Source organism: Melanotaenia boesemani, chromosome 4 (assembly GCF_017639745.1).
Source record: "Melanotaenia boesemani isolate fMelBoe1 chromosome 4, fMelBoe1.pri, whole genome shotgun sequence".
NCBI lineage: Eukaryota > Metazoa > Chordata > Actinopteri > Atheriniformes > Melanotaeniidae > Melanotaenia > Melanotaenia boesemani.
The window spans coordinates 2,641,115-2,656,344 of NC_055685.1; the positions used below are offsets into that span (position 1 = coordinate 2,641,115).

At 37.7% G+C, this 15,230-nt stretch overlaps 2 protein-coding genes across 3 annotated transcripts in view; one reads left to right on the forward strand and one right to left on the reverse strand.

Moving 5' to 3' along the window:
• The window catches only part of hoga1 (4-hydroxy-2-oxoglutarate aldolase 1), an 84,187-nt gene that overhangs the window by 21,832 nt on the left and 47,125 nt on the right, over positions 1–15,230 (reverse strand). The gene's annotated exons all lie outside the window — the stretch shown is intronic.
• LOC121638550 lies at positions 7,135–14,900 on the forward strand. Of its 2 annotated transcripts, XM_041983397.1 has the most exons (9): positions 7,135–7,209; positions 9,777–9,837; positions 10,323–10,996; positions 11,652–11,697; positions 12,325–12,416; positions 12,760–12,870; positions 13,470–13,526; positions 13,897–14,107; positions 14,419–14,900. In XM_041983397.1, exons 2-9 carry the CDS (start codon positions 9,811–9,813, stop codon positions 14,632–14,634), a joined length of 1,434 nt encoding a protein of 477 aa, XP_041839331.1. In that variant the 5' UTR covers positions 7,135–7,209; positions 9,777–9,810; the 3' UTR covers positions 14,635–14,900. The 2 variants fall into 2 exon arrangements, with proteins under 2 accessions (XP_041839331.1, XP_041839332.1); XM_041983398.1 differs by lacking the exons at positions 13,470–13,526; positions 13,897–14,107 and having other exon boundaries at positions 14,419–14,899.

A 15,230-nucleotide genomic window follows, 5' to 3' on the forward strand; every position in this document is an offset into this window, starting at 1 on the left:
GTGCTTGGAACCGCCACCTATGTTAAATTATAGTGTGAAAAAAAAAAAAAAAACATTACAGGCTTTTATGTACTTGCAAATTTATTTAAATATGTTACTGTACATGAACCGAGTACTGATCAGTCACTGATCTCCCTATCATCCTCATGTTCCATGCTGGTACATGGTCTACTGTGGGTCATTAGCGAAAATAGAGTGATGCATCTTTGATTAAGACTGCTTAGTGACAACAGTCAATGCATTACACCGCTAAGACTAACACCAGTCTGCAACTGCCATAGTCTGACGTCAGTGCCTCACCTCTAGCTGTGTTCTGCAGACAAATTCTAATTGGGTATTTATGATGGTCAACATTTCATTATTAGCCTACAATGGTAAATACAAGATTACTGTGAATTTTGTAAGGCCTGACATGAAAACAACTTATATTTGTGGGGCTACAAAATAATGTACTGGACAAGATTTGGCTGCCAAACCACATTGTGGACACTTTTACATGGTTCAATAAAATTTGTGGAAGAGTTCATTTTTAAAAACCTGAGGTCCCCCAACCATTGTAAAGTGCTGTGAGTGTCTAGAAAGGCGTTATAGAAATGTAAGTAATTATTATTTATTATTAATTATTAAAAGGCTTTAAACAGTTAGCATGACTCTGGTCTTGGCTCTGATCTTTCTCCTTCATCATCTTGCTCCTCATCCTCCTTGCTGCTTGGTGGCTTCATCTAGGCCAGCAGTGAGCTGCTTCCCTGAGCTGCCTGGTGGAGCTCCTTTAACTTCTGTTTTCTTAATCTCTCTTTTCTAGACATGCTGCAGTTGATAAAAGCCAAGGCCAGCAGTGTTATAGACTGCTTAGAATAATGCTGCTTGGAATAAAGAAAAAAAAAAACAATCTTTCAAATTATTACAATCTGCGACAAAAGAGATGAACAGCTGGAGAACGCTGTGTGATGTGGTTTATGAATACCTGGTGAAAAAAGCCAAACACACCCGCGTTTGTGGTGGCCACTTAGCCTAACATCTGGCAAGGTACCACTGATTATGGCTAGTGCCAAGCTCAGTAAGCAGGCTAATTCAGACTCAGCCGTTCAGGCTGTACTGAGACAGACAGGCTACTTTACAACAGGGACGAATAGTTTGGTATCAGGCTGAGTTTAGGAGCAAAAGGTGCCCTTGAATAGTTTAGCACAGGGGTGTCAGGGCCGGTATCCTGCAGGTTTTCATTGTTTCCCTGATCTAACACACCTGACTGAAATTAATGGGTTATTGTGAAGAAGTTGACAAGAAGCTGTTGGATCCATTTGATTTTATTCAGGTGTGTTAAATCAGGAGTTTGACACCTGTGGTTTAGCGTTACCGAGTAGTGGCAGGTGGAGCAGCAGGAGGTAACTTCGCGGACAGTCCAGCTGCTGCAATGAACATGCTTACAATGTGCCTCGTTGGCGGCCGCTTTGCGTGATCACATTGCCAAAGAAACTACGGGAACAAAACAGGAGGACGTGCACGTGCATGTGTGTGTAAGGGGTGTGTGATCGCGTCAACATAGTGGGCCAGGTCAGGTCTACTTTTTGTTCCTCACACTGGAACATTATTTTGTTCTATTTATCTGTTTGATTTTAGGTTTTTTTTCTTTCTGATTTTATTTAATTTCTTGTTTTTCTTTAAAGTTTTGCTTTTGCACCTGCTGTAATGCTTTTAATGTTTTATGTAAAGCATAAAGTCTATGTAAAGTCTTGTATTCAGGACAACTCCTGAAATGTGCTATAAAGCATAAATAAACTTACCTTACCTTGCCTTATGGGTAAAAGGCTCCTCTTAATAATCTAATGTTTTTATTTATTTGCTTGTTTTAAATATATTGTTTTATCTTATTTATTTGGTATTATGGAATTTATGTAGTCTTGCTGAACCTGACCTTAGGGGACAGAAAAGAAAGGTAAGTAATAAAGAGAAATAAAAATGAAACTGGAAAAAGGAAGAGGAGACAAAGATACAGTAGACAACCCTTCAATCCAACTTAACACCAGACAACCAACTGCTACACTTGTACAGAAACAAAAAAGAGAATTTCCTACACCTTTTACAGGTAAACTAAACCGACAATCATCAGGAATTCCTAAAAAAAAAAAAAATAACCAAGTCAACAACAACAAGATGTATCACAACAACCAAAGTACCAAAGACACACACATAAAAAAAGAAAAACCTAAACAAAAATAGCTTGCATATAAACCTACTGGACACCTCAGTGACTGTGTCAGCATGCAGAGGATGAGGAATGAAGAGTGATCAGAGATGAGTGTGATCATGCAAATGTGACCACACCTCCACAGAGGCTAGAGGCAGACTAGGGCAGCCCAGAGACCCAGGCGATCAGCGACAATCCCGGAGCACAAATCCAAGCCACCTCACCACAAACACTACCCCAGATCCACCCCAAGGGCAGCAGAGGAAGGCTCCAGCCAGAGCCCCCCACAGTCACGGGGTACAGGCCCCGGTGGGCCAAGATTGGCAGCTATCGACCCTGCCAGGGTTTTTTTATAATAGCTTTGGGTCAACGAGATTCAAAAATTCTGCCACACTCAAAGTTTAATAGGTTAATCGTATATTTTTTACATAACATGTATATAGAGACATATTTGTTACACAGGACTCCAGGGAGACAAGAGCACGTTAACGGTGCTTTGTTTACAGAATAGTACTCAGAAGAATAAACATACTGGTACCGATACTGGAAGAGGTAACAGGGTTGAGGAATCCTGGAACGGAGAGGGAATGAGTCCTTGATGTGTAGGATAAGGTCCGACAGGGAGTAACTGAGGTGCTGGAGTATAAGAGGACTGGGGAAACAAAGGAAAACAGGTGTGGCAGGTTGACTTGATACTGATAAGCGGATCAGGAACAGGTGTGGAGGATCAGGGAGCGGGGTGACTGGCTGAAGGTGGAAGGACAGGTTGTAACAATATTATATGTATTTAATAGATTTAAGCTGGTGACATATTAAAAACTTAGTGCTGCTTATTCCATATTGTGAAGTGAGAAACTATTAAATGACAAGAAATTCCATTTTCTATTACATGTTCTAACGGTTTTTTCCTTTATTTTTCCATTGAGTGAAGTTAATCATCCTTTTGTTTTGCAGGATGTCAAGGTTGTTCCAGATGGGCGTAAGCTTACATGGAAAAAGTGAAGACTTTGTTATTTTTAGAAATTCCCATCAAGCCGTTATATAGGAACTGATGTTGATGCTTTTAAAACACTGATGATGTTTGATGGCTGGGCTGATGAATGGCAGGTCAGAGATAACCAGATCCTCACACAATGCTTCCTCTACATCTAACCATGGTTCTTCCAGACGACTAGGTTTAAGCCATTTGGAGATATATTGCAGCTTGTTAGCTAAGAAATAGTGATTAAAGTTGGGTAGCTCCAATCCGCCTCTGTCTTTAGTCTGTTGTAAAGTTGTTAGACTGATACATGATGGCTTGTTTTTCCTTAGAAAATTGGATATATGTGAGTCCGGTGACTTAAACCTGCTGGAGGATGGTTTAGTGGGTATCATTGAAAACAGGTAGTTGACTTTAGGTAGAACCATCATTTTAATTGTGGCAATCCTTCCATGAGTGATATGGGTAAGCGCCTCCACCGTGAGAGATCATCCTCTATTGCTTTAAGTAGCTGGACATAATTTAGCTTTGTTAGTTCTGATAACCTGGGGGAAATGTTTATGCCTAAATATCTAAAATACAATAGTCAGATATTGATGAGAATTTGTTAATAAGTGTGATTATCTTGGGGAGAGATGTCAGTGAGTTCTGGAAGAAAAGTAATACATCATCAGCATAAAGACTTATCTTGTGTTCTATATTTTTTGTGTGGATTCCTTTAATTTCTTTGTTTTGTCTTATGTCAGCTGCTAAGAGTTCAATAAAAATAGCAAAAAGTGAAGGAGAAAGCAGGGAGCCCTGCTTGGTGCCTCTCTGTAAAGAGAAGCTTGCACACTAAAAAATGCTGGGTTATTTTGCTAACCCAACTGCTGGGTTAAGGACATTTGGGCATAGGTTGGGTAAGTTTGAGCAAACGTTGGTCCAAACATTCTGACCCAGCGCATATATTTTCCCTACACACCAATAAACTCCAAAACACAGTTTTCAAAAATCCATAATAACACATGTTTTTGCACTCGCCCCATGTAAACACTGCAGTCTGTCCTTGTAAATATCTCACATCTGATGAATGTAGCAGGACCATTTTAATGTTTCATAACAAAAAATTAAGTGAAGTTTATATCATGGTGAAATTAAACAGGCCAAGAATGCTGTAACATGCATATTGGTGGGAGTTGATGAGGGACAAAAATGTCCAATAGATGTCCGACTGGAGAACTTTGCCAGGTAAGAACCCGCTGATACAAATCAGGTGTATTGGAGCGGGAAAGCATCTCAGACCTGCAGCACAGTGGCCCCCAAGGACCAAAGTTTGAGATCCCAGCTTAAGACAGAAATTATAATGTCAGAACATTAAAACAAGTGAAATAAAAAGTTTAAAATGTCTGTTAAAAAAAAAATCATATTTCAGAGGATGGAGATAACAAGAAAGATCAACTCAAATGTAAATGAATGTGAACTGTTTTGTAAAAAGACAAAGCTAACCCACCACCACAACAACAAACTAAATTTCAAAAGCACCACTCATTTCCATTTGCCTTCATCAACCAGGTTTCAGTTAAAAGTGATGAGTGGGTTAATTATTTAGATATGAATCATGCCTGTGATGGTTTTATCATCTGCATACAAACTGCAGAAACATTTCATTGGACATTTATAATGTCAGATTTGAGCAGGAAGCATCATCATCATCCTCAATCTGATCCAACACATGAAAAGATTCACCTGTGAGTGCCTCAGTCTCAATGCTGTTTAAGATATAAACGAAAAACAAAAGAATAATTAGTTTGAGGATTATGCATTTAGGTCTAAGTCTAAATGCTCTCAACTGTTCCAGGATCAGGCAACTCAAAGAGCTTACAACTGAGCAGATTGGTTGTAGTGTACACAGACATAATGTCTTATGAAAAGGATTCACATTAAAATGCAGAGAGAACACACAGACACAAAGTCCAAACAGCCACAGAGTGGGCAGGAGGAAGAATGTCAGAGGAGATGAAATAAACTTTGACAGCTGCTGCAGCGTAACTGTTAACATGTCTCACAGGTCAGAAGAAAAACAAACAGAAAGTCATTCCTGATTTTTATTCTGTCCCAGAAATGTCTTGAAAACCCTCCATCTGATCCAAAACACTGCAGCGAGGGTTCTGATGAGAACTATCATCAGAGATACATTTTCTCCAGTTTTATTTTCTCTTCATCAGCTTCCCTTTAAATCCTGAACAGTATTTAAATCTCTTCTCCTCACATATAAAACTCTTAGTGACCAAGATCCCATGGATCTTAAAGATCTTAGAGTTCCAGATTTTCCCATCAGAGCTTCACTCTCAGACAGCAGGTTCACAGCTGGTTCCTAGAGGTTCTAAAAGTAGAATGGGAGGCAGAACCTTCAGTTATCAGACCCTCTCTGTGGAACCAGCTCCCAAGTTTGGTTTCAGGAAGCAGTCCCCCTCTCTACATTCTGATCATCTTCAAACATTTAAACTTTTTCTGTAAAAGGGCTTTGAAATGACTGCTGTGAACTGGTGATGTATAAATAAAGCTGAATAGAAATAAATCTGTTTTCAGAGTGAATGAAGGTGGGCAAGTGGCAACAGCACAACTCTGATGTGAGACTGCATCATCAGGATGTTTTCATGTTTCTGTCTTACATTTTAAAAACCATACTTATGAGCAATAAAAACCCAGATCTACATGGTCTCACAGCAGCTGCTTTTACAGGAAACAAAAAAACAAATCCAGTTTGAAACATCAATCAAACTGGATCACTAAGGTTGCCTGCATCACTGAGGTTCTGATGAACATACATTTAGATAAAAAAAGAAAAAAAATGTGGAAAGGAAAAACAGTCAGAATCCTGTCATTTCAGATGAGCTGGGAGATATTTCACCAACGAGCTCCTGTACATCTGGACATAAACACAAATTTATTGTTCATAAATTAACAAAAATACAGGTTACTGTAGTTTAAGTTCTGGAGCAGGAAACATTTACATTTCATGTATTAAATTATATTTCTGCAGCTTCTGTTTTCCTGAAATGACCCATAATCCCTTGTTTTCAGTGTTCACGCCCACAGCTGAGCCGTGCCGCTCTGTACTTGAACTACACCCACACGGCGTCTCACAGCAAGTGGACAAACATGTTGTTTCCCAAATCACAAATCCATCTGCAACTTCTGCAAACACTTCCCACACACACTAAAAGGTATGAAGAGCTCACATTATTTCATTTTTGAGGTAGAAATATGGAGAGAAAATCGACTCAATATCATTGTGTGTGTGTAATACATAAGTTGTAAAGTGTGTAAACTAATTTGTGTGTAATTTTGGGTAGTTGTGTGTGTAATACATGGTTTGTAAACCGTGTAAACCATTTTGTGTGAAACCTTAGGTACTTGCAAATGTGTGTTCTAATGCACACACAAATACCTAAAAATTACACACAAAGAATAAATTTGCGCATGCACAAATTACAAAAATACACAAACATTAATATTTTACACACAAAGTTTTTACCCTCAACCTCACAAATCTAGTAGTTTCGAGTTTAAAATGCTCATTCACATACGGATCGTTAAATACGTGTGCACGAATCGCCTGATACACACAGACAAATATGCATTTACGCACAGATCTGTTAACTCGCGCTCGAGAGGTTCTGAGACTCTTTTAACGCTTCCGGTAGCCTCACAGCTTCCTGCGTACACGGTGCGTTTAAAAGCTGGTGGAAAGCTGGGTCGTTTGGGTTTCCATGGGAGTCTAGTATTTTCTCCACTCTTGCCGAATTGGGAAAGGCGGTTTTCTGTAGGACAAAAAGAGTAGCTCATCGCCCACTGATTATAACACATAGACCTACATTTGCTTTTCTGTATTTTAAATGTCTTATATAGACAAATAGGCATTCATCAGCCGTGCAAATGTAATTAGATTAATTAAAGAAACGACCGCTAGGTGGAGTAGTGGTTCTTTGGCTGAGAAAGGCAGAACGTCAAAGCAAGAGGCAAGACGGTAATGGCGGGGCATCCCAGTCGTCTTCCATCTGAGGTAAGAATAAGTTAAACATGTACACTTTACAATCCTATTATAATAAGACAAGCGGTATATCCGATTACATCGGATACTGTTTGCTGTCTAATAGTTTGGTGTACTGTCATCCTTACATTGCTCTGTTAGCGGGAGCTAATACGTGTACCTGAGCTAAGCTAGCACAGTAGATGGTTGCTAAATCGTTTTATTTAATGTCAGTTTTAGGACACACTTTCTCAGGCCATTAAACGGATTGTATCGACATTTACACCACACTAACCTATTTCTATGATGCCTAAGCATCGAGCTAGATGAACCCTCGTTGGTAATTAGCTCTTATTAACACATTTTGTTTTAGGATAGCAAACAGGTTAAACAAAATCCTGAAGATTCGCTTGTTTTAGTTTTTCCATTATTGCACACTGTTATAAATCACTGATTACAATCTGCTCTGATTTTGACGTTCAGTATTTACTTAGGCTATGATGTCTTTAACTATGCAGTGAATGAAGTTAGACTTCTAACACAGTCAATAAAGGCAGAAACAACTGAATCACTTTCCAGGCCATTTTAAACACCAGACTATTGTATATTTTTTAGAACGATTACGGTAATGCCTTATTTAGTAGTTTTAATTATGCCTGCAACGAGCGTAGGTTTGATTCCCACGTACAGTATACTGTACACATTATCACTAATTTATTTGTAACTCAGGCTTTGATTATTCTAAGAAATCATGGACTTATTTGTTATCTTTACAGCAAATTGTGGGGAATATGGCTCAGGCTTTAATGTCAGCTCTGAGGAGGGAAATCAGTGGTAATGACGTGGGAACAACTTCAAGTCCATCTGTAGGCCACAGCAACACACCAAACAGTTCGAGAGTTAACCAAGCATTAAAAAGGTAAGATTTAATACTTTTCACTAAAAATTAAGAAAGCTGCTGGTAAGTGTGCATTTCATGCGATTTCAGTGTAATGTTTCAGGACTATGTTGCTATTTGGCCATTTTACTGAGTCTTTACTTGAATTTTTGGTGTCTGGTCTCAAACCAATAATTCTCCCTCAATTTTAAAGGCAATTTCCAAACCTTTTTAATAAGTCAGAGGCCAAGAGAGGCAAAGGCAGGATCAACAGCCCTGGCCATCCCGTAAAATACACAAACCTTGCCATATTTGTCCTGCCGGGCCCCACCAATGTCACCCCTAGAGGTTCCGAAGAGCTCACCTTAGCCCATGCGGGATTAGGAAAAAGAGTGTTGGCTGTTTCAGATCAAAGCAGACATGAACAGGTAATCAATTACAATAATTTTAATTTAGTTATAATATTTAATGTAGCATTTATTTTGTATCTGTGCACTGATAGTACAAAACATACATATACACATGCACACACACTATTCTTATGAATAGAATACTTTATTAATCCCAGAAGAAATTGTGTAAATATATATGTGTGTGTGTGTGTAGCATAATGAATGAAATAGTTACCACAATTACATCTCAACTCAAGGTTTGTGCTTTTATGCGTGCCAGATTGTCAGACAGATGGAGGAGGAGTTTTTGAAACTCAAACCACTTAATGGAAGATGGATGTTCCACAAAGCAGCAGGTTGAAATTATTCCTTTTCAAAAAAAAAAAAAAAAAACTTAAATGCTGTGGGTTGGACAATTATTGTTTTGTTTTGTTTTGTATTTGTTATCAGGTGGAAGCGGCCAGAGAAGGTTGTCTGTGATACCCATGGATGCAGAGGGTTATAGTGGCCACCAACTTCGATCTGCATCAAATAATGGCAAAATAGTTCTATTCTTGGTGCCCCTCCAGGAGGAAATGGACACAGAGCCTCTCCCCTTTGATGGTACAGAATTTTCAAGAATGCCTCAGGTGCCATGTGTTAAGTGCAACACAACCATGCCGCTACAAATGTTGGCACTGCACGCTGAAAAATGCAAAGAAGTGTCTAATGTAAGTTGTTTCCTGACTGTCCACCAACATTCTTCCTTGAAGATGATGGGTCCCCAACCCGTCCTTCCAAATGGTGGAAATTTCTTAACTGATTTTAGTATTTTCTGCATTCTCAGTCTTCATAGTTTTTTGCTTGATACAGACTTATAATCTGACCCTTCTGAAACAGAGAACATCTTTACCACAACCACAAAATGTGTTCCAGCATGCCGAAGACATTACAAGCAGCCAACTATATCATTTAGGATTTTATTACTTACTGAACCTGGAATATAATAATGATTGTAGTACTTTTCAATGGGATGCTCAAAACGCTTTTCTTAAATCGAGATGGTGACTGTTGTTTTTGGGCCAGACATTGTATCGAGTCGGGCCACCCAATTAATGGAGTTCGTGTTATTTCTGTCAAGGCAAACATTATAATAATTTTACCAATATACTGTATTTTTAACCATCTCTAGATATACTAGAGAGCAGTGGGGCTGCCATTTTTCAACACCCAGGAAGCAGTTGTGGGGTGGTTAAGGGCCTTGCATAAGGGCTGTGTGTAGTGTATTAAGTGTTGACAGTGCATTGTCTCACTTTAACTAACTTTTTTCCTATAATTTATTCATATTTTAGGTCTTGAAGGTTTTGCTGACACTAATCTTCTAAAATGGAGAGAAGACAACAAGAAACATGGGTATGTAGTTAAGCAGTATAAAAAATATTAGCAATCTGCAAATAATTGTTTAGATTTGGTAGTGTGATTTCCCTAATTAGTAAATTGCATTGGGCAGATTAAGTGAGAAATAAATATAGTCATAAATAAATACAATAATTTAAAAAATAAAAATAAAAAATGGAGCTTTCTGAATTTAGTATTTAAACTAACTTGTTCTTTACGAATGCAAAACTGCAGTATTTATGAATTCTGTATAACTATGTTGTCCCATTCTCTTTGCCATCTTTAAATGACTGAAATGTTTGGTTCTTTAAACTACCATTGGCAGCACTGTAAACTGTTTATGAAGTATTTATTTTAATTGGGACCTCACTGGCTTGAAAAAAACTCCCATCGATTACTGATATATGTCTTATTTGCATTCAAAGTGAATAAAAAATATTAGTGTGTGGTGCAGTTTTGTCTATACTTTCACTGAGCCTGTCCTTTTTTTTTTTTAATAGGATCTATTGAAACAACATATCCTGGAGAGACTGCATCTGCGTGTCTCACATGCACTGCAACACATGCCACTGGATATTGACTATCTGGAGTTTGTTTGTAACCAGGAAATGGTTTTCATTGAAGCTCTGTCTCAACATATTCAACTGTCACAGGACATCACAGAGAGGTTGACTGATTTACACAATGCCATTCAAAACCACCGAAATAGTCAAGAACCTCCACCAGCTGTTAGAATTGAAAAACAATCTGCAAGTGGACGTCCAAGGATAATAATCTCCATTGAACATCTGGTTCATTTGTTGGAAATTGGACTACCTGTAAACACCATTGCCAAGTTATGGGGTGTGTCACGTGCAACATTATTTAGGAGGATGGCAGAGAACAATTTGTCAGTCCAGAATTTGTACAGTGCTTGCACAGATACAGAACTTGATGAACTTGTCACAGAAATCAAAGACAGAATGCCACATGCAGGCTATCGACTGGTAAAAGGTACTTTGAAGGCACAAGGATATCATGTGGGATGGGACAGAGTCAAAGCATCAATGCATCGAGTAGACAGCGTTGGAATTTTGTCTAGAATGACTCAGTTGGGATGTGTTATCCGGCGAACATATTCAGTGCCCTGCCCAAAGTACTTAGTACATATAGATACAAATCACAAGCTCATCAGGTGAGTTTTTTGTATCTTTTTATGTTGTCTAAAGGCAAAATGTTTGCTTTGTGTGAAACACCAAAACGATGCGATGAGCTGGTATAGTAAGTACAATAGGGTCATTATATTTTAGGTTAAAAATATTTAGCCAACAGTACAGCTATGCTACATCTCAGTACATGTTAATATCAGCGTTTTTTTTGTTTTTTTTCATTCTATATTTACACTAGTGTGTTAACTAAAGTGATTCCCATATATGTTATTAATGCATACATTATTCACACAAATCATGGAACATAAAAAAATAGTTTCAATGGCTTCTTTAGAAACCTAGAATTTTCTTTTTGAATAAACACTTAATGACAATGTGCCTTTATTGTTATAATATGTTATCTGCTGAAAGGAGTGCTTTGACATGAATAAACATTTCTGTGACTTTTAAGTATTCACTTTTATAAATATCACTATGATTTCTTTAAATTTTCTGTACTTTATGACTGTGAAATTTGCTAATGTTTAATTTCTCGAATGCAAAAATGAAATGCTTACAGAATATTCCATACTAAAATCCCCATGCCAACTTTTTGTTTATTTATCAGTAATAGTTTACATTTACCCAGGACAAGTATGTGGCAAAGCTGTCCATTGCATTTCATTGTTTGTTTTCCTACAGGTACAATATCGTATTGTTTGGTGGCATTGATGGGTACTCTCGCAAGGTGAGAAAGCTACTGGTAAAATTATCTTGACTTTTAAAGTTAATGTTAATTTTAACAAAATAACAATTGTCTGTCTGTTAGCAACATAACTCCAAAAATTATGGATGGATTTTGATGACATTTTCAGAAAATCTCAGAAATGGACATTGCAACAAGTGATTAGATTTTGGTGGTGATCCGGATCACCTCCTGGATCCATTTTTTTTTTAAGGATTCTTTACTTTAGGGAGATAAGGATAATTTTGTCATTAAAGCTTCTAACAGAAAAATGATGCCCATGATCATTGGCAAAAAAAATACATCACTATCTTTGAGTGTGTCCAGTTTTTTTTTTCTAAACACTGACCTACATATCATTAAAGCAGTAGAAGTTAAGCTGACACAAAGATCAGACAGTTTGACAGACAGAAAATAGGGTTTTAGCAGAAACAAGTTGATTCCCAAAAGGTGATTTTCATACACAACATTTATTCACACTCACAAACACACACACACACACACATATGTATATATATATATATATATATATATATATATATATATATATATATATCCACGTGTGAATGACTGATTTGTATTTATTTTTGTATTTTTTAATGTTCCTTAAAAAACTGTTCATTTTCATAGATAATGTACCTGGGAGCTGCAAACAATAACCGTTCAGACACCACCTTGGCCTTCTTCTGTCAGGCTGTTGAAGAATTTGGGTATCCACTGAGGTAAAAGCCTTTCTTCACCATCAGTTGTTTTATATAGCTAAGCAAATGACTCATGAGTCATAATTTTGCTTAATCACTACATTTGAGTTTGTAGTTTTCAAGGTGTCTGAAATGAAAACTGTATTTTTTTGTATTAACATTACAGTCATTTAGCTGATGCTTTTATCCAAGGCGACTTACAGTGGTTAGGCAGTAGCATTAAGGGTCTTACCTAAGGACCTAACTGGAAGGTGTTAATATTTGTCCCCTGGGGGAATTGAACCCTGGCCTCCCACATGGGGGACTGATTCTCTGCCAACTAAACAAACCAGCTGCTAGCAATAATAATTGTGAAATTTTTCAGGGTGCGAGCAGATCATGGTGGAGAGAATGTTGGAGTGGCACGTCTGATGTTGACAGTGCGTGGTCCTGATAACGGAAGCTTTATTGCTGGCAAAAGTGTGCACAACCAAAGGTTTGTGAGACCTGCAAATGTCTTCAGCCTATATTAACCTGGAATCAGAGCTTGACAGATATTAAAGAAACATACTGTATACTTTTTTTTTTTATGTCACTGAATTTTTTTATATATACACAACTCACAAAAAGTTGGGGATATTCAGCTTTTTGTTTTATGTCGAATGTACTATAACTTTCACAGGTGAACTTAATTTTACTTTCAACTTTTGAATGCAAATGATCAACTGTTTAATGTTTCAGTATTTAATGCAGAACATGCATGATTAACTACAAAATACTAAAGTATCAGAACCATGAATCAACTGCTAAATATTGTATCTAAACAGTCATCTTCATCATACTGCTTACATTTATACATCATCAAACAAAACCACACCAAACAATTGTTCAATATTCTTTGAATAAAATGCTTGAGAAATTACTATTGCATACATTCATGATATACCAGTGTAGCATAGATTTTTAAGTTTTCTATTAATTTTACCCAGAAGTTGAATATCCGTAACTTTTTGTGGGAAGTGTGTGTGTGTGTGTGTGTGTGTGTGTCTGTCTAGATATTTATCTACACACACGTATTTATTTACTTATACACAGGATGGAGAGGCTCTGGCGTGATCTTTGGATGGGGGTCACCAGTGTTTTCTACCATGTTTTTGTTGTGGAATTTTTAGTTATCAAAGATCACACACTAAGTGAGAATCGAACAAAGTATTATTTATTAAGAGCTGATCAGCAATGAGAGTCCCACAGTCAAAGGAGTTTGTCTGCGTGAGTCTGGGGAGATACAAGTGAGCTTGGTTAATATACTAGGCATGAACTGATAACATCACAGCAGGTCATTGTTGTAAATTCCTCACAGCCTGGTACAAAGAAGAAAAGTAAAAAGGGGGAAGGGGAGCTCACTAAATCCTTATCTGGGTACACAGTCATTCTCCTCCCTCAGTCAAACATAAGCCAAGCTTTAACAATGATAAGTGTAGTATACAGAATATAAGGGTTATGTGTAAATTTTCCATTACATTTTGCACTCACTGGAGGAGGAGGACTTCTTGGATCTCAGCAATCCTCTGCACTTGTTTTGCTGCCATTATGTCTTCTTGCCTCGCTGGCAAGTTAACCTTGACATATTTCGACAAGGATGGGACAATCATCCAATGAGAACTGAGCAAAACCTCACACCAAATCAGCTTTGGGAAGTAGGACAGATGGTGCATCCAGTTGTTGACCCAGAGGTATTTAAATCTTATTAAATAATAATATGCTGTGTGCCTGAGAAATTACTACACTTGCTTTCCATAACAAACCAGTGTAGTGGTTAGCACCGCTGCATCACAAGACAGTCACTCTTTCGAGCCTCAGGGGATGGAGGAGTTAGAACGGGGAGATTTCTATGTGGAGTTTGCATATTGTCCAGGGTGTACCCTGCCTCTCACCTGGTAATTGCTGGGATAGAGTCCAGCTTCCCCATGACCCTGAATAGGACTCAGTCGTATAGAAAATGGTTTTCCACAAACTGTAACCTTCTCTCTGTTACCTTATTTAGGAGGTGCAAATTCCCTACATACAGTGGGAGGACAGTGGTTTTCTTCCTGATCCACATGCCGAAGTGCGGGTACCAGAACTGGGCAGCCCACTCACAGACGAGCAAATGGAGCTGCTGCGGGAACACATTAACCCTCTACAACCTTCAGAGTCTAGTGGCATGGACATTTACTTGCATACAGTGCAGTATGTGGAATCATTACTTGAGACAAGTTAGATGCTAAGTAGATTGCATTATGTTGTTAATGATGAAAGCATTTCCCCAACTAATTGTTTAAAAAGGCCATTTGCAAAAGTATACCCATAGATTGACTACTGCAAAAGCAAATAAATAAATAAAAATATGCTTTAATTAGTAACTACATTGATCTTTTGCATTAGAGACTGATGGAAAAAACTTTCTAAACATGTATGCCAACATCACTGAAAACTTTAATATGTAAATAAAATTAATTTCACAGTGAACTTCCAGATGTTGATTGTTTCCAGCTTTCTTGGTAGTAAAGAATTCAGCTTCCTACATATCACCTGTGAAAGTTGAGTGTGAGAAAAAGGCATATTTCAGTATGGACAGAAAAACACAATAAAAATATTTACTGAATGGACTTTAATGTACACCTCAATGCACAGAAGGGGCAGATTAACCATTTTTATGATTGCCCCAAACTTTTTTGGAAACTCAACAAATTGGCCACAGAGTTAAATGGGTGGTTGAGAAATCTAACTAGCTCAAAAAGTTTTAAGTACTTCAAATAGGTACTTCCAGGAATACACATTTTTCACAAAACTTAATGTCAGACTTAATGTAGTGAA

What these genes read in the sequence shown, in the direction of transcription:
- LOC121638550 (XM_041983397.1), top strand. Translation starts at nt 9,811, where the DNA reads ATGGAGAGAAGACAACAAGAAACATGG. An exon ending in GAAGACAACAAGAAACATGG is followed by an intron (nt 9,838 to 10,322) that starts GTATGTAGTTAA and finishes TTTTTTTAATAG; the next exon opens with GATCTATTGAAACAACATAT. An exon ending in ATCCAGTTGTTGACCCAGAG is followed by an intron (nt 14,108 to 14,418) that starts GTATTTAAATCT and finishes TACCTTATTTAG; the next exon opens with GAGGTGCAAATTCCCTACAT.